This window comes from Rhea pennata, chromosome 21, assembly GCF_028389875.1.
Source record: "Rhea pennata isolate bPtePen1 chromosome 21, bPtePen1.pri, whole genome shotgun sequence".
In the NCBI taxonomy this organism is placed as follows: Eukaryota; Metazoa; Chordata; class Aves; order Rheiformes; family Rheidae; genus Rhea; species Rhea pennata.
In genome coordinates, this window is record NC_084683.1 from 2287741 (window position 1) to 2305943 (window position 18203).

At 42.8% G+C, this 18203-nt stretch overlaps 1 protein-coding gene across 1 annotated transcript; it reads right to left on the bottom strand.

Annotated features, from left to right (window-relative positions):
- Positions 1-6199: 6199 nt before the first annotated feature.
- On the bottom strand, positions 6200-17923 carry LOC134149761 (transcriptional repressor CTCF-like). The gene is given in 10 exon segments (XM_062592971.1): positions 6200-6354; positions 6357-6472; positions 8882-9066; positions 9489-9671; positions 10121-10281; positions 11923-12072; positions 12867-12987; positions 15248-15381; positions 16278-16448; positions 17134-17923. Coding segments are annotated over 10 exon segments (2157 nt in total). The 5' UTR covers positions 17915-17923.
- Between the last annotated feature and the right edge of the window lie 280 nt (positions 17924-18203).

The following is an 18203-nucleotide window of genomic DNA, read 5'->3' on the forward strand; positions in this document are numbered from 1 at the left end:
GCCCATACTGTGTTGGATGTGGTCTCACCAGAGCCAAATGGAGGGCAGCAGTTTCTCCCCTCGGCCTGCTGTCTGTGTTCTTGCTAAGCCTGTCCTGGTGCTTTGGCACAGGGGCACCCTGCTGAGTCCTGGCTGGCTTGCTGTCTCCCAGTACCTCCAGGGCTTTTTTTCTGCACTGGCAGCCAACCAAATCTGGTCTGCTGCATGGGCTGTTCCCTCCCAGGGGCGTACATTGCATCTGCCTTTGTTCAGCTCCATGAGGTTTCATTGTTCAATCTTCCTGCCTGTTGAGGTCCCTCTGAGCAGCAGTGCTGTCCTCCACTTTATCAACCGCTCCCCTCAGTATGGTATCAGGCACAAACCTGATGAGAGTTCACCCTGGGCAGTCAGCCAGGTCTTTAAGAAAGATCCTAAAAGGCATTGGTCCTACAACTGATCCCCAAGGAACACCTTTCATAACTAGGGCTTTGTATTGCTGAGCACTCTGAGCCTCATAGGGTAGCCAATTTTCTACCCATCCTCAAGTCCTCCAGACCCTGTGTCTCTAGCCTGGTTATAAGAAGTCTGTGGAGGACAGCGTCAAAGACCTTGCTAAAGTCGAGATAAACAGCATCCACAGCCTTCCCTTTGTCCACACAGTCAGACATGTCCTCAGAGAATGCAAAAGCCTGTCAGGCAGGATTTCCCCTTGACATGGTGGCTGTTCCGAGTCACTACTCTATGTTTGGTGTGCCTGAAAAAAAGCTTCCAGAGTGATTCACTTCCAGGGATTTAAGTGCCTCTGACAGGCCTGTAGTCCCCTGGATCTTCCTTGTTGCCCTTCTTGAAGATGGGTGGGACATACGCTTTTTTCCAGTCATCAGAAACCTCCCTAGATTGCCAAGACCTTCCCAAGATGATAAGAGCACAGCTTCATATTGACATAGACCTCTTTTCTCAGCACCTTCAGACGTACCTCTTAGACTGCCATGAGGCTTGGGACCTGAGAGGTCTGAGGGCAGACCTCACCAGTAAAAATCAAGACAAGAGCAGCACCGAGTACCTCAGCCATGTCCTTTGTCACTAGTCCCTCTGCTCTACTAGGAAGTGGACCCACATTTTCCTCATCCCTCCTGCTGCTGCTGCTGAAGACAGCATCCTTCATATAGAAGCTTTTTTCTTGCCTTTCACATCCTCTAGGTCCAACTCCAGCTAAGCTTTGGCTTTCCCAACTCCACGCTTGTATGCTCAGGCAATGCCTACTCTTGGGTAGCCTGATACCCCTTCTACCTTCTCTATGCTTCCTTTTTTCTTCCTATTCATTCATGCTGGCCTTCTGCCACACTTGCCTGACTTTCAGCTGAAGACTCCCTTGGAGCTTGCAGAGCTCTGGCTGAAGTTTCAAAGGCTGCTCTTAAATATACACTCAGACCAGCAAATTTACTACAGCTCTTGCCTTGTTCCCGCCAGGGTAGCTTAGGACAGTATGTCCACATGCCCAGTTGTGTCAAGGCTAGTTTGGATTCACTCTGCCCACAGGCAGCACTGCCTATCCTCTATAAGCCTTGTATGAGTCAAGCAGCTCTGAAAATGCTAACTGCTCTGCCCAGGGTGGCTCTTCATCCTCTAGATGTAAGGAGCTGAGCCACACTTCCCTTCCTGAACTGTCCTCTGATCTGCACTTGCTCTCTTCTCATCTAGAGAACCACCTGCAGGAAGACCATTGCAATGATCTGAAGACAAAAGAGTAAAGAGGTCATCACTTTTTCTGCACTGAGGTAGAAGAGGAAAAGCCATAGTTTGTACCACTGAAACTTCAGTCTGATACTCTCTGCTAAAGAAGTGGGCTTAGTACCTTGTTAGTAATTTCAAAGGAACTAGTGTCTCTAACCCGGGGAAGCTCTCAATTGCTGGAAGCCAAATGTGCCTTTGGCAGGCTGCAGCAATCACTCAGAGACCCTGCCCTCTCTGCATGGGCCCCTCAGGAGAGCAGCCCACAGCACCAGAGATGGCAGCCAGGCAAGTCAGATGAGATCTGGATGCCAGCAGAAAGACCAAACAGACCTGTAACAGCACTCTTTGCAGCTGCACAACCTCCCTTCCTTAGCAGGACTTGCTCACAGACTTTTTTCCTCTTATTCTACATCAGTCTGCAGTTACTGCACTAAGGGAGAGATACTGGCCACAGTCTGGAAACCAGGTGAGCTAATCCTACCTCCAAACACCCAAGTGCCTATTAACTCAGTGTGGCCAGGCTGGTGGGTGCTACAATGATGCATGCTAACCATACCTTTTCATGCGCTGTCCAGGACACAGCTTTTCCAGTGAGGATAATAATGGTGGGAGCAGACTGTGCTTTTTGTACTTTTCTAGGGCAGAGATGTGCTGCCTGCATTCAGACTTGGCTACATCACTTGGAGATGCTGGCACTTACCACCCTGGCCACCCATATTCAAAGGCTTGCTGGAACACTGCATTGGATTTCTCCAGAGCAGCTCAACCAAGGGCAAACCAGAAGCCTGTGGGAGGAACATAAATGGAGACATCTGCCCCTTGCAAAAGCCAGAGCTCAAGTCACATCAAAAATGGGCTGCATAACGGTACTATTTACTGAGCAAGTATGCAGAAACCAGGTCAGCTGATCTATCAAGTGAAAGAGTAGTGACAGACCTGTCCGAGCAAAAAGGAAAATGGCCACAGGGTGACTGCTCCCATCCCTACTAAACCCTTGTATGGGCTTCTGGGAAAATCAAAAAGCAGCCCACAATACACGTAGAGTGAATCTGATAATTTAAGAATACTATGCATAGCTATTTTGTTAAGTAATGTTGCTTAGAAATCATTTCCTCAGAAAAGCACAATAGGAGTCGAGTCCCTGATAAATGAGCTTCATCTTCCCACATGTGCTGCTGCAGTGGGTTGTGACTAGCAGGGAAGAACTGCCCAGAAACATGACAGCCTGCCAGTAGATAAAAGACAATTAAAGACAATTTGGAAGCAGTCATTTCTGTACTTTTTAGACAGATCCACCTGGCAGCCTCTCCTCTTCCAGCCTACCAGCAAGCTATTCACACAGCAAGCAATTTCTCCTAGTTCCTCTGAACACTGGGGCAGCTGGCAACATGTGCCTTGGGCTTTGCTGTCACCTGGGAACAGCACAAACTGTTGCTTATGGGAGCTTGTACAGTAGTGCTGGTGTGGACCAAGGCAGGTCTCCACTAGAACGCATGTAAGACCTCCTCGGGGCACCATTACAGACCACTACTTAAAACAAAGCAGCATTGCAACAGTTTTCATGCTCCCCTTTTCAGTAGTGGATTAAACCACAGGTTTTAAGAGATCACGGTACTCCTCTTTTCCCATCATATTTGTAACATGAGGAGGGACAGCGCTCACTGCAACCCACCTGGCACACAGTGGTGCTACAGCACAAGTCCTGGACTGTGCACAGACAGGAGGGGACTGAGACAGTCATCTGCAACAGCAGTTGTTATCACACTTTTTATTCCATCAGTACTGACGCATATTGTAGAAAAGCACAGTGCCTGAAGACAGCTTAGTTCCCTTCCACAAAGCCTCTCTTGCTCTAGGCTCGTGCAAATGGTGTTTCCTTCAGAGCAGTGTCTCCATCTGAAGCATATCTTATGGTTTCTGATGACACAAACTCCTTGTCCAGCTGAGAATCCACCCTCCTCTGCAGCCAGATCTGGCTCATCCTTGCCAGAAAGGCCTTGCATTTTCATCTTCCACCTGCTGAGGCAACCTTCCATCCTGCTCAGGATTTCACAAACTGACCTCTAGACACACTTTTTTTTCCCCCCTCTCCAAGTTCAAAGGAACCAGAGACACCTAGCCAACCTAACACCTACTGAAAATTACATCTAGCAACTGCTTTTTGTGCTTTTAAGGAATTTCTTTCTAAGGAGTGTCAGGGCCCTGGCTATTTTACAGCAAGATAAGCAGAAGTATATGCACCTGGGAAGAGAGTCAACACAGCAGACAATTAGAGACTGAGCAGATACACCTGGACAATGCTAGACAACCAATAACGATGCTTTGTAAAGTGTGTGAACACGTGAGCCATCTGAAAGGATATATAAGCTAGATAGGTAGAATAATAAGGTGGATTGAACTTGCATCACATTGATGTGTGTGTTCTTTCCTGTCTTGCTAATAATGGGCTGCAGCAAAGGAGTACTATTATGTCATTTGCAGAGACTTCCATTCCAAAGTTAGTAACTAACCAGAACTTACACAGTTTGAAGTTATCCAACTGCTTTACTCTATCAGCTCTTTAAGCTACTTTCAGAATTCATTCTAAGTAGAGGAACGTACACTATGGCAAGCCCAAGTTTTATCTTCATTGTATTCTGAGAAATGAGACTAATCTTCCCACTGTTTAGATGACGAAGTCACAGACAACGTCAACAAAAGCAACTGCTACTCCCACTCCTTGCTCAAGCAAGAAAACACTTATTTAAACAAGTGAGTGGCTAGTCCAGCACGCTTTATGTTATTATCTCATCTGGGCATGTTCCTCCATTCAGGCCCAGCTGAGCAAGCAGCTTAGGTCCATGGAATACAAAAAAAGCTGCTAGAAGACAAGTCAGATTGTACACTAGCAGTGTATTGGCTTGGCCACAGTAACCACGTTTGATTATGTGCCTACATTCACCTGTGGCTGGGAAAACCAGCACACCATGATTTAAGATGTAGGTACCTTGCATTTAGCACAGGTAGAGGAAAAGACTCACCACAAGAGGCACAGACACACTGTAACTTCAGGCCTGAAGCATCCTTCTATAAGGAGGAGAGACTACAGTCTGGAAATCACTGCCAGGACAAACAGTTAATAAATACAAAGAATCAGCCAGTGAGCACACATGGTAATCCATTATTATTTATTAGCTGTACAGCAGTATATTCTCCTTCCCAGCTTTCAAACCCCATTACATATTTTATAACAGTTTTTCCCATGTTGGCTTCCTAAAATAATGAAAAATATCACACAGTACAGCTAAGTACAAAAATGCATCAACCTAGGGTCTGATAGCTAAACTGATAGCTCTCTTACAAGCGATACGTAGAAGAAAAATTTGTTTGAAATCAGCAAGACTGAGGCTCTATACACAGGCATCATTTGTATTTCACAATATTCCTTTTGTCTCTATTAGAAATCCAAAATTGTGTAATTACTGACCTATTAATATTTCCTGGCCCAGGTTTTGAGGGCTGCAGTGACCCACTTATAAATCACCACTTCTGCCTTAACATAGGATTCATAAACACAAAATACAACTACAAGACAGAGCAAAGAAAATGTAGTCGTAAAATTATAACTCAAAAAGAAGGTTAACTATACATGTTTCAAATGCCAGTTGTGTGCTTCAAAACCAGATTTCACATGTGGGTATCTGTTGATCTTCAAGGAGTAGTCTGGGTACCTTTCTCTACATGATTGGTTATCAACAGCTTTTCCAACATTTACACTCTATAAAAGTCTCTTATCACTTGGTTTGAAAGGAATTAAAATACCAGGGTTTATTTAAACTGCGTTTTTGCATACCTCTTAATTAATGGAAAAAGATTAAAATGTTAAAAAAAAAAAAAAAGTTATTTACAAGCTTGACCATTACAGAAATGCTTTGCAGAAAGGAAAGCGTATTAAGGACAGAAACCAGTTGGAGCATGCCAAAACTTCCGTGTGCAGCCGACTCGGAAAACCGGAACTAGTCGGTGGGGAAAAGCAAAAACATTTTAAAAGTCTAGAACCCTCTCAAGTCTGCATTTACAGTTAGAAACACTACTGAGAAAAGGAGGCTCAAAGACTCTGCGAACTGGAAGTCCGGAGTGGTTTACCATGTACTCTAGTCAAGGCTCCCACTTTTGTATATTAAAACTTGTTGCATGTAAACACTGTCCTTGGACCAGCTTTACAATGCAGCTCAGAGCAAAACTAATCAAGCGTCTCATAGGAAACCCTGAAGGACTCCAAAATATTTCCTAATGTTCCATGATCCTGTAATGCTAACATAAAACAGCAAGTTCTAGTTAAATCACATTCTAACATCATTTTAAGTTTTATTTCCCAGTAAGTTTGGTAAAATGGTCTAAAATGATGCATTTCCCAAAGCCAAGAAAAAAGGTAAAAGGAAAAATAGATTTGAGCCGCTTAAACACAGCCCAGGCCAGTTCAGCCAGCCAGTATAGTCGTCTTCTATCACCGGTCCATCATGCTGAGAATCAACTCAGGAGTGAGGTCTCCATTGGGAGCTTCCACTACAGCAGGTTGAGCTTCTTCTTCTTCCTCTACTGTTTCTGCATCAGGTTCTTTCTTTACTTCAGCCATAGTATTTTCAATTTCACCAGTGTTCTGTCTTCAACCTGAATGACTGCTGCAGCTAGAAGGGCAGAAAAGAAAGGGGATGGGGAGGAGGAGGAAAATGACAGATTTTTACTGGTTCCAGGGCTGGCCTGCACCTCCCTCAGATGACTTTTTCAGTAGATACTTAGACTTTTGCATAGAAAGGAAAGGAGGGGCTCCCAATAAAGACACATTCCCACCTCAGGGCAGAATAATTCAGCCTGCCTATCATTCATCCAAGTATCAAGCCCCTACCTCCCTGGCTCCTGTGTGAAGATGTTTTAGCAGCAAATTTCAAAAGATATATAGGAATATATGAGACAGTATTTAAGCAATTTTTACAGAGTAATCAAGTAAGACTATCAGTATACGGGTGCACCTCAAATCAGCTCCTCTACACTTAGAGTAAGGCAAAGTTTCAGTCAGATTCAGAGTCCACAGTGACACTAGTGAATGTAGTCAATGTAAAATGCCTCTGCAGGCTGTAAGCCTAGGAAGGACATGTGCTATATTTGGAGCACTGATCAAACAGCCAAGTCACCAGGCAGCATTTACCTCTTGAAGGAAGAACTGCTTCCTGCACTTTCTAAAATTTTACTTAGACTTTGTATAGCTATTGATTTCTATGCTTAAGAAGAAACCTCTGTGGAGTTGCAACTACGCAATATTTATGCTATGCTCCAAACTACAGGTCTGAAGCATGTTTGCTTGTAGTAATATTTGCGAAAGTCTACATGCATAAAATACCATGGTGGTTCTTATAACAGTTTCTTTAACAGCAAGTGCAACATGAGCAGACACCAAGCAACTGGGACAAAAAAAAAAAAAAAAGAAAAAAAGAAAGAAAAAAGAAAGAAAGAAAAAAGGAAGTTTGTACACGCACTTATTAACTGAGAAAACAGCAGCACTGTACTTATCTTTTTCTGTAACGTAGATCAGCAACTGGGGTAGCAGTTCCTGAACACCGCAACTAGTGTTCAGGACCTCAATGTCAAGTTGAAAACAGTAAAGTCACATGGAACTGGGGAGGTCTTAAGCATCACAGTTGAACACAGCTTTGCAGACACCTTGCCATGCTTTCTAGGATCATCAACATACCATAGATCATCAATCAGTGACCAAGAGCATCTTCTCCAAGACCTCTCTTTATGAGGTAGAACAGCCTATTTTATGAGGCCCTGTCCACCAACCGATTTATGGTAGCACCTCCCCTCCATGCCAACTAACTGCATTTCTCAGAAACTGATTCCAGTCCAATGGTGCTCATGACAAGTTTTAACTTCTTGCAATTTTTTTGTGGTTTATTGAGCTAATGGCGCAAAGTTTTGTACTTCAGGACATCCCTGAAATTACCAGTTAGCACCATCAATGTGCCCAGAATACTCCATGCAAAACCAAATCAGACAAAAAGCAATAAAAGGTGTCAAGGGGAACAGACTGTCAGAAGGGTAAAATGACTGCCCCAGAATGTCTAAGCATGTCCACTGCACAGAAGAGTAGCTTATCTTCCTCATGAAGAGGTGAGCCATTGCATGAGGCATACTTCCATTTATCTGAGGGGGAAGAATGAACTGTAGCAATTTCATTTTCTTAGAAGCAGCAATAATGGCTCTAATACTTTTCAGTTAAGAGAGACACCCAAAAAGTATCCAAGCTGCACAACTGTTGACCAGGGTGTGATAAAAATGATTACTATCAAGTGAAAAATACCTTCAAAAAGGTGGCCATTGGTCTTTGGGATTCCACAAAGATGAGGCGTCATAACACATACCAGGCCTCAACTTCAAATCTCACAGGTAAATTAAGACAGAAAACAGAAAGCAGCCAAACATACCAGGGTTAACTATACGCTGCCATCTTATGGGTGCATTTCTGGCTTGAAAAAAGATCAGTTCAACGTCCCAGAAAGACTGCAAATACTCTGGATATGATGTGCTTTCATCCCCCTCAGTCAGATTATGCTGAAGGGATTGATTTTATTGCCACGACATCTCACATTAGCATCTATTTGTTCTGTGCACTACTGCTTTCCAGACATTTCCTCATGTCTGTAAGTATCTACTTCCTTATGTACAAGGAGGCATGCATGTGCTGCGCTATTGTACGCAGTCATTCAAAGACAAATTTCTTTTATTGAATTTTTCAGGTCCTACCTTTTTAGAGCTTCTTCATATTTTCTTCAGATCTCAACTTTTATCAACTAACAGTCTGTCTGCTTAAGCAGCTGACAGGCCAAAGCAGGGGACAACATGACTTTAGTACTGGAAAAATATATCAGACAGTGTACTAACACTCAGAAGAGCATGCAAGACAGACAACTGCAGTCTAGGCAAAGGGTAACAGACACAGCACTTTTTTCCCCAAGTACTGAGTCTCGGAAGAGGTCCAGGACAGCCGAATTCACACCATCCTTCCTAAACACACACAGTCCTCTATGTACATACATACACGATCATTTTTTCCCCCTTATCGAGTACATAAAGGCCTTTCAGGTACAAAACCAAACCTGCAGAACTGGCAAACAGCTAACAAAGAAACAAGGAATCACAGGCCTGTAATGCTAAGAAGGTACTGAGCTGTATCTTACCACTATCAGAGGAATCTTCTTTCTTAGAGTGCATTTTTCTCTTTCTGCCACGTTTGCCCTTCTTTGTCTCTCCTCCATTCTCTCCTTCCCCACCATCTGGGCCAGAACAATTATCAGCATGTCTGGCCATTGTGTTCTGTTCAGAATGGGGGGAAAAAAAACCAAAAAAAACAACATGCATTGAAATCAAGATCAGATATTCTGGCCCTGCGTTTACACAGACATTTCTGACTGCTTGTCTCTTTTTCCTCTTTGTAATGGAAAAATATTTACCAAATATAGGTAAATTTCACTAACTTCTACTCATAAAATTGAGTTTTCCTACTGCTCATGATGCTACTGCTAGCACATGCCAGTATCAGTATCAATACCAGAGCCTCCTCTCAGACAGCAGCAAGTGCCACCTTTTAAAAGATCAGTGTTGTGCCTTGTGCCCCAGCCACCCTTTTCTTTGAGTAACAGGGCTCCTCCTTTCCAAAACCCCCATTCAGCCAAAAAGCACAACTCAAAATGTATTTATACACACACACACACACACACACACACAAACGCCCTTACCCTGCGAGTGAAAGTTTTACCACACTTGGAACAGACAAATGCAGCAGGGACAAAGTTGGGATCATGGTATCGTTTGAAGTGCTTATCAAGGTGCTGTTTTTGACGGAAGGTTTTATCACAATGGCTACAGGCATAAGGCTTTTCTCCAGTATGGGTCCGTTTATGAATGATCATGCACCACTCCTGGTAGGGACAAACCAAAGAGAAAGAATAACTTGAAAATTTTCAGATGTAGACACTGAGAAATTTATTTCTGCAGGCAAGACGAGGTCAAACACTTTAGTCCAAGAAAAACACTCAGGAGAAGATGGTCCTGCCTGAGTGCAACCACACTCTGATTGATGGCATATTCGGTCCTACCTACTTCCATCCTCCAAGCAACTCTAGCTCTTTGTCAACAGGTATGCCAAGGTTGTGACTTAACTCCCTTAAGAGATACTCTCCACAGGGGAGCACTTCAGCAGAAAGCAAAAGCCACTGAACTCTCCCATGCCCTTAAAATAAATAAATAAAAGTCAGAGAGCTAACACTGATTTTGAAAGTTGGTCAAACTTAACTGATAAGATTTCTTAGCTTACGTGTTTAGCTCCTGTTCGAATGCTCTTAATGGGGTGTCAGTTCCACCAGCTTACCTGCCTGCATGCATAATCACACTGGTCACACTTGAAGCGCTTCTCATTCTTTTGAGACTTTTGATGCTGTTTGAGGGCATATCGCTCATGAAACACAGCATCACAGTATCGACACTTCTTGCCCTGCTCAGTGTAGGAATGCTGCTTTTGCAAATGGACACCTAGGAATGCAAGAACCAGAGCCTTTAATCACATCATGGCTATCCAAGGGTGAAAGAGCCTGGTATACAATCTCTCAGTGTCTTTCCCTCTGTATACTCTTGAGTTCAGGTGAGAAAAGTAAACTGTTAATTTGAGATTCTATCAAAAAATTAATAGACTTATAATTAACAGCAATCAGCATAATTTCTTGACAGAACTGTCCAGTCAAAAGCTTAGTAAGGTTTTTTAAAGGATTCTAGATTTGGTTAAGATCAGCAATCTGTGCTGATACACTTGCATTTGATAAAGTGTTTGCTGATATACCACATAACTTATATTCAAAATTCACTATCTGCAAAATACAGCAGGATTCTTAGACTGTTAGTGTGTAGACTATTTCAAAAATCCACCTCAAAAACATAGCAGCCAGATCACTGATGCCCAGGACTGCTTCGGACAATCTGTAAGGATTCTCTCGGAAGACAGAGCAACATAAATTTTTGCTACTGAAGTTCATGCAACAGATGAAGTAAAGTCAAGGTAAAACACAGCACTGTCCTCAAGACACTTAAGACCACTCTGAATTGCCTGAATACAGTCAGAAGCCAGGTAATACATTGGGAAGCAGGATTTTTTGCAGGATCAGAAGTCAAAGTGACAGGACTAGAGGGTAACAGGGGTACCTACAGCTAACCCCTATCAGAGGTTTTAATCACTTTAAAATCCTCCAAATATGAGCATATTGCACCTGCACAAGGTAGCCTGCTGTAGCTTGAACAATCATTATGAAAAAAAATCTTCACAGCTATTCTGTTTTTTCCTGCTATAGATCAGTACTTGCTTGCTTCGTAGACACTTGGTGTCATCGTCTCAACGTGTCCTTCATTGTAGCACTTTACATCTGTTTGTTATGAAGGAGAACCTACCTTCCCGTTATTTGGTTGATATTTTGCTTATAGACAGAATTATGCCAAATCTCAGCCTTTTCTTCACTGAGAAAGATTATCTTCAATTGCTCTGGGAGTAGTACTATTTTTCACCTTCTTGTATATCATAAAAGAGAGCTTGCCTGCTAGAATCATGGGGAACTGCTCACCAGGTCAACACTCTCCTACTGCTAGGAATCAGGGCTTTTGTGACAACTCAGTCTCTCCTATTATGTCTGTGGCACACAGCTCCACTTCCTGAAAAATGAAATCGTTTAGGCTAATTCAAGCCTTTCAGCTCGATGAAGATATATCTGGGTGATAATTAATGGCCTCCAAAACATAGGAGGTCACGCCAAATGACCTTCCGATTTCTCGGACCTTAAGTCATACAGTTAAAATATTAGTCTAAGTTCAATAAATGCCTCGCACCTATGGACATGAAAATAACTTGCCTTGGATGCTTGAAAAACATGCTGCATTTTCAAATAGTGAAAAGCAATTGAAAGTTCTGTTCTCATACCATGCAGCAGTTACTGTAAGCTAAAAGGCTAAAAGTATGTATTACCAGCCACACTTCTAAGCCTGTGCTTCATTTTGTGCAGTTACTGGATTTACTAGGTTAAAGCGGGGGAAGACAGCTGATGGGTTACATGAACTCTAATTTTGGGAAGGCATGTTTTGTGTAGCCTTCTGTAGTAACTTCGCTAATGGCCACGTTGCCAAGATACATACCCAAGTCCCTCTTTCTTGCTCTAACAGTATCACAGTGAGGACAGTGAAATTTGGCCACATTCTCCGTATGTTTCTGTAAAATGTGCTTCTTCATGGTACCACTCCGAGCAAAGCGAGCATGGCAGATGTAACATTCATATGGCTTCTCTCCTACAGTAACGGAAGGAAAAAAAGTAGCACAAGCACTTTTATTAACAAGAAACCTAATCAAAAAGCCCTAAAATAAAATAACTCCCCAGAAACCAGCAAGCAGCTCAATGATGTTTCTTTCTCTAGAAGTTTTAGTTCCCGTAAATATCTTTCTACAACACAAAGACAAAACAAATTCACTCTTGAGCAAATGAGTTAATTATTAGTCCTTACAATGAGAAACACATTCAAGACCTACATGCAAGATGCTGGAACACTGTGAACATCAAATTTGAGATTTTCTTTTGGATGCTCATGCATACAAGCACATTTCTGTCATTAAATTTTAGCAGCCTCATTAGTTTAGCACTCCAGCAGTGTTCCATGCTAGAAAAAAAAGTCCTATTTCTATCACAGAAAAGACTAAGGATCTTCACAAACTGCATCCGGACACTGTTGCAATTACACTCAAGAATGAAACTAAAAATGGCTATAACCTTCAGTGGGAAGTAAAACATCAAAAAAGAAGATATTGCTCATCTTCATACTGAAAAAGGGCCTGTATTCTGTCACCTCACAGTGAAGGCAAAAATCAGAATCCTCCAGCACATTTCTCAGTGCAATTACTAGTGTCAGTTTATGAATTTATTAATGTTGATAAACAGTGCATTCTCTTCAGCTACAGACTTCATGATAATTTTACATTAAACTTGAATACTTCATTTTGCTGACTCCGAGCATGAGCACCATTATGCACTGTCCCAGCACTCAGACACCAGCACACAGACAGCATGCTAAAAGCAGGACATCAGTACCAGAGTGGGTCCTCATGTGCCCCTTCAGCGTGTAAGTATCCCTGCTGGCATAGCTGCACAAGCTGCACTGGAACGGACGCTCTCCAGTGTGAGAGCGAATGTGGTGTTTCAATTTGCTAACCTGAAAGCCAAGAGCAAGACTGGAGTTAGTAAGCATGAATAGGTAAGATTTCCAAAGTAAAAGAAATCAGTCAAAAATTTTGTTACAGTAACATTTTGTTTCAGTAGCAAGGTTAAAAATAATACAACCAACCAACCTGTTTCAGTGCCAGTCTTGCACTGCCATGTAACCACTCATACTCCCTTTCCCACTCTGTTCCACCTCCCAGCTTTATTCCCAGTCTTGCTCCTACATTCAAATCAGCCAGATTTTGTCTCCTGCGCTCACCTTACTGGCATCAACCATCTCAACGTCAGAGGATAAGCTAAAATTTGAAAGCATCCTGGACAGACACAGAGAAAAAGCGTTCCAGGAAAGCATGCACCCAGGAACACTGCAGATGTTCTTCCACAGGGTGCCTCCCGGGATGCCCTCCAGTTACTTTCAGGAAGAACATAAATCAGTAACTCAATAAAAAAGCCCTAGTCCTGCAATCAAGGTGACTTAATCCCTTTACGCTCCTGCCATTATCTAGGAGGAATGAACATAGCTTAAAAATTAGAAGACATGAACGGAAAGCATTTTCTGCTTCAGTAAGAGCAAGCTGCACCAAATGCTGTCTATAAAACCCTGCAACCAGCTCACATAGGACCAACTTGCTTATTCTTTCCTAATTCATGCACTGCAACACAACGCATTCAGCACTTCAAACCTCAGGGCCTGGAATTACAACACCACAGTCACAGCTCAAAGTTTTGTTTGTTTGTTTTTTCAATAAATAAATAAATAAATAGATAAAACTTAAAACACCCACAAACCCCCACAGCATTCCCCCCCTCAAAAAAAACCCCAAACAAACACACACAAACTGAAACACCCACACCCAGAAAACTCAATAAATAAATAAATAAAAGAAGATTAAGCACCCAATTCAACATCTCCACTGTAACCTTCCTCCACTGCACAGATCACTTTTTAAAAATTTTGTTTGTGACCTTGCTCAGATTTCCTATCCCCACCTTGCAATGTAGGTTTTATTACATTTTAAAAGCTGTCCTGCAGCACAAGCAGCAGTGCTGCTTAGGGCACAGGGTAGAACATTCAAGTAAGCTTTATTTCCTCAAGCAAATTAGATAACCTCTTACAATTAGCAAAGCTGTTTTTCACTAATTTGGGAAAGCGCCATTCATTTTGGCAACAGTCACTTTATCAACAGATATGTAAGATGCAAAGTGCACATTTTAAAATTGGAGAGCATCTCTAGTCTTAAAGTACATCCTACTCAGCAGACACCTGCCTCCTTCAACTCCTTTACTCATCTTAAAGGACTGCTCTTTTTAAAAACAATGAAAACTACAGTCTCCAAAGAGGAAATGGAAATGACCTAGGGTTTCGGTGCACAAATATCCTCAAATAGGTTTCCCATCAGCTGAGGAAACCCTATCACTTGCTTCCAAAAAAACAGACCTAATTCATTCAGAAAGCAGCTGTGCAGACGACCTCGGAGTGCTAGTGGACAACAAGTTGACCATGGGCCACCAATGTGCCCTGGTGGCCAGGAAGGCCAATGGTCTCCTGGGGTGCCTTAGGAAGAGTGTTGCCAGCAGGTTGAGGGAGGCGATCCTGCCCCTCCACTCAGTCCTGGTGAGGCCACATCTCGAGTACTGTGTCCAGTTCTGGGCTCCCCAGTACAAGAGAGACATGGAGCTACTGGAGAGAGTCCAGCGTAGGGCTACGAGGATGATCAGAGGGCTGCAGCATCTGCTCTCTGAGGAATGGCTGTGAGAGCTGGGCCTGTTTAGCCTGGGGAAGAGAAGCTTGAGGGGGGATCTTATCAGTGTGTATGAGTATCAGAAGGGAGGGCATCAAGAGGATGGGGACAAACTCTTCTCAGTTGTCCCACACAACAGCACAAGAGGCAATGGGGCAAAAACTGAACCACAGGAAGTTCCGCCTGAACGTGAGGAGGAATTTCTTCACTGTGAGAGTGACAGAGCAGTGGAAGAGGTTACCAAGAGACGTTGTGGAGTCTCCTTCTCTGGAGATATTCAAAGCCCTCCCGGATGCAATCCTGTCTAACATGCTCTAGGTGACCCTGCTTGAGCAGGGGGGTTGGACTAGATGATCTCCAGAGGTCCCTTCCAACCTTACTGATTCTGTAATTCATAACCCATTTACTCAGAGGCTTTTCAAAAATGGTCAAGGAGGAAAGTTTGTAACAGATGATGAGTAAGTCTTGAAGCATACAAGCATGTACTTGGCACTGTGACAATTAACATACCGCCACACTAGCATAATCACACACTGAACATTTGAATGGTTTCTCGTGGGTGTGTTTGTAGCGGCGATGCCGAACCAACTCTCCACTGGTCACAAAGGCCATGTCGCAATCCGGGCACTTGTGAGGGCGAGTACCTAATCATTTGCAGGAAAACAGGAAGATGGTGACATTCAGATTTAATGGCAAAAAATATGACACAGCTTCTCCCTCTCCACCCCCCCCCCACCATGAATCAGCAATGTTCCTTTTGTTCTGAAAGATTAGATTACAGCAGCAAATGGCACGCAGGTGTCATAGCCTTTGTATAAGCAGCCAATGGACGGAAGATACTGCTAGAGAGTGTACATGCCTTCAATGAGGGAAACAAACTCCCTTATTTTCTTATCACTTGGCTATTTGCAAATTTCAAACCATTCAGTTAGATAATGCAGAGGTATGAAAAGAAAGCTAAGAACATGAATTACACTTTTTTGGCAGAAGCGTCAAAAGAACATCGTTTAAATTTGATGACAGTTACGAAATTACTCCTATATTAAGTTTTATAACAGAAACTTAAGTGAGGAACAACAGAAACATGCTTTCATTCCTACATGTTTTACTGGTCCAGTTTATAACCTATTCCCTGTTTTGTTTTTCTCCTCCATCTGCCTTCTGTTTAGCTCCAGCCTCACCTTATTTTTCCATAGGAAGCAATGGCAGCACAAATCTCAGAACACAGCAAACTGAGGGCCCTAATAACACCCAAGACAAACAGAATGTTTTCTACAGCTTTAAGTAACTTCGGATCAATCCCAGAGTTCGTTTTTGTATCTATGTACAGAATGAGCTTTGCACCTAACATGGTCAGGTGAAAATTTGCTCTCACAGGGGAAGAAAAAAAAATAATAAAGAAAGAGAGCAGCATTGCATAGTTTCTTCCTTTCCAGCTTGTCCCATAGAGGAAATCTGACAGATTCAGATAGACCCAACTGCCTATAGAATAAAGACAGAGTAGATTCTATTAGAAGAATGTACACAAAGGTCCGAGTACCTGTGTGAGTGTTGAGGTGCTTCCTCAGTAATGTGACTGTCTGAAAAGCTCTGCCACAGAGATGGCACTTATGTGCTCGTTCATCAGTGTGGCTTTTCATATGGCGGTCCAAGTTAGAACGACGTGGACAAATGTAACTGCACAGCTCGCACTGGAATGTCTTCTTTACACCTAGCCATGAAGGAAGTCACTTTTATTTTTGGCAGTACCATGGTCCACTGTATTACATTAGAGGTCTGCAGGGAAAAAGAAAAATTCCTGGAGGTTAAACTACTACAAGGAACCCATTTTTTTTTTTTTTAAATCATTAAATACAACTGTATTTCCTGTTAGGAATACAAGCAGTGATTAGCTTGTCTTGAATTTTCATTACTATGCCAGCAATTAACGTTCTTGCTCCACTCCACTCCAGAACGGGTTTCTTAATTTACAGTTTTAAGTTTCTGGAAAGGAAAAATACACATTGCGGATTTTGTGCTATCCACTCTACCCAATACTTAGCTAGGAACTCCGCCCCCCCAAAATCTAATTATACCACTGGTTCCTGATGTAAAACTTTATGGTGCACAATAATCTCTTGAATATGCATTACAGCAAAAAGCAGAACCTTTTCAAATGTAGTGATATAGGAATACTAATACCACAGCATCACACAAGGCAAATGAGCTCCTTTGCAAGCCTATAGACAGTAGAGAGCAGGTTTGCCCAGAAAACAGAGCTGAGAGCTCTTATACAAAACGGTAAGTGACACTGAGCATGCCTGCTTTACTCCCATTTGCATCTACTCAATCACTTCAACTGTATTGCAAGGTGCAGTCACAACCAGTGCAGTTCAGAAATCCGCTTACAAACCCACCTTTCCTTTTGATTTTTGTTGGTTTAGGTGGCTTCATGTTACCCACTACTTTTTCTGCATTGACCTCAGACAACAAACCCTCCTGTTGCTCCTCTTCAACGTCATACACAGAGACATCCACATCTTTGCCTCCCTCAGAGTAGCGTAGCTTACTCTTTTGGTTTTTCTTTGGTTTTTTGGCTGGTGGCTGATAGTCTGGATCTTTTTGCCAATTAGGATCTTCTTGGGGCTGAAGTTCACCTTGTTCCAGCGTCTCCACCTCACCATTTGCACCCACTTTCACTACCTGGAAGCCTTCTGGTAAAGGGGGATTGTGACAGATCATGGGTTCTCCCTCTTGCAGGCCTCCTTTGAAAACCTCATTTTCATATGCTCCCTGAAGTTCTTCCACAGAAGTGGTGGCAACAGGTACATTCACTGGAACTGGTACTTGGACCAGCTGAAGCTCACCAAGATTTATAGGCTGCTCTTCCATATTAACAACCTGAGGTGTTCTGATCTCTGTGTCATCCATTGTAGCCTCCGTTTCCTGAGGCACTGCACCTTCCATTACTTCAGTCTTCATTTGAAGAAGTGTTGGATCCAACTGTTCCATCATAACCATCTGCACACCACTGTTGACATCCTGAACTACTTCACCCCCATCTGCTTGGTTTGGTGGTATACGACAAGCATCGTCCTCCTGCCCAGCTTCACGGCGTCTTTCATAGGTTTTTCTCTCTTTTCCCTTAATAAAAGTTTCTGATTCTTCCACAATAGCTTCAACTGCCTCACCTTCCATTTCACCTTCTTGCTGTTAAAAAAACAAGCAAACAAAAAAAAAGCAGAAGAGAGAATATTGCACATCATCTGATGTAATAATGTGCCATAATAATGGCACACACACCACACCCCACACACACACCCCACAGAGGGACAAGTGGCCTAACCGAAAACCATCAGCTCAACAGCAACAGCATACTGCAGCCAGTTTTAAGAAAACAAATCCAAAACTGTAAGCATTAGTCTCTGCTAGCGTATTGTCGCTGTAAATCAAGATGATCACAGAATCCTGCCTGGAGTGAAACAGC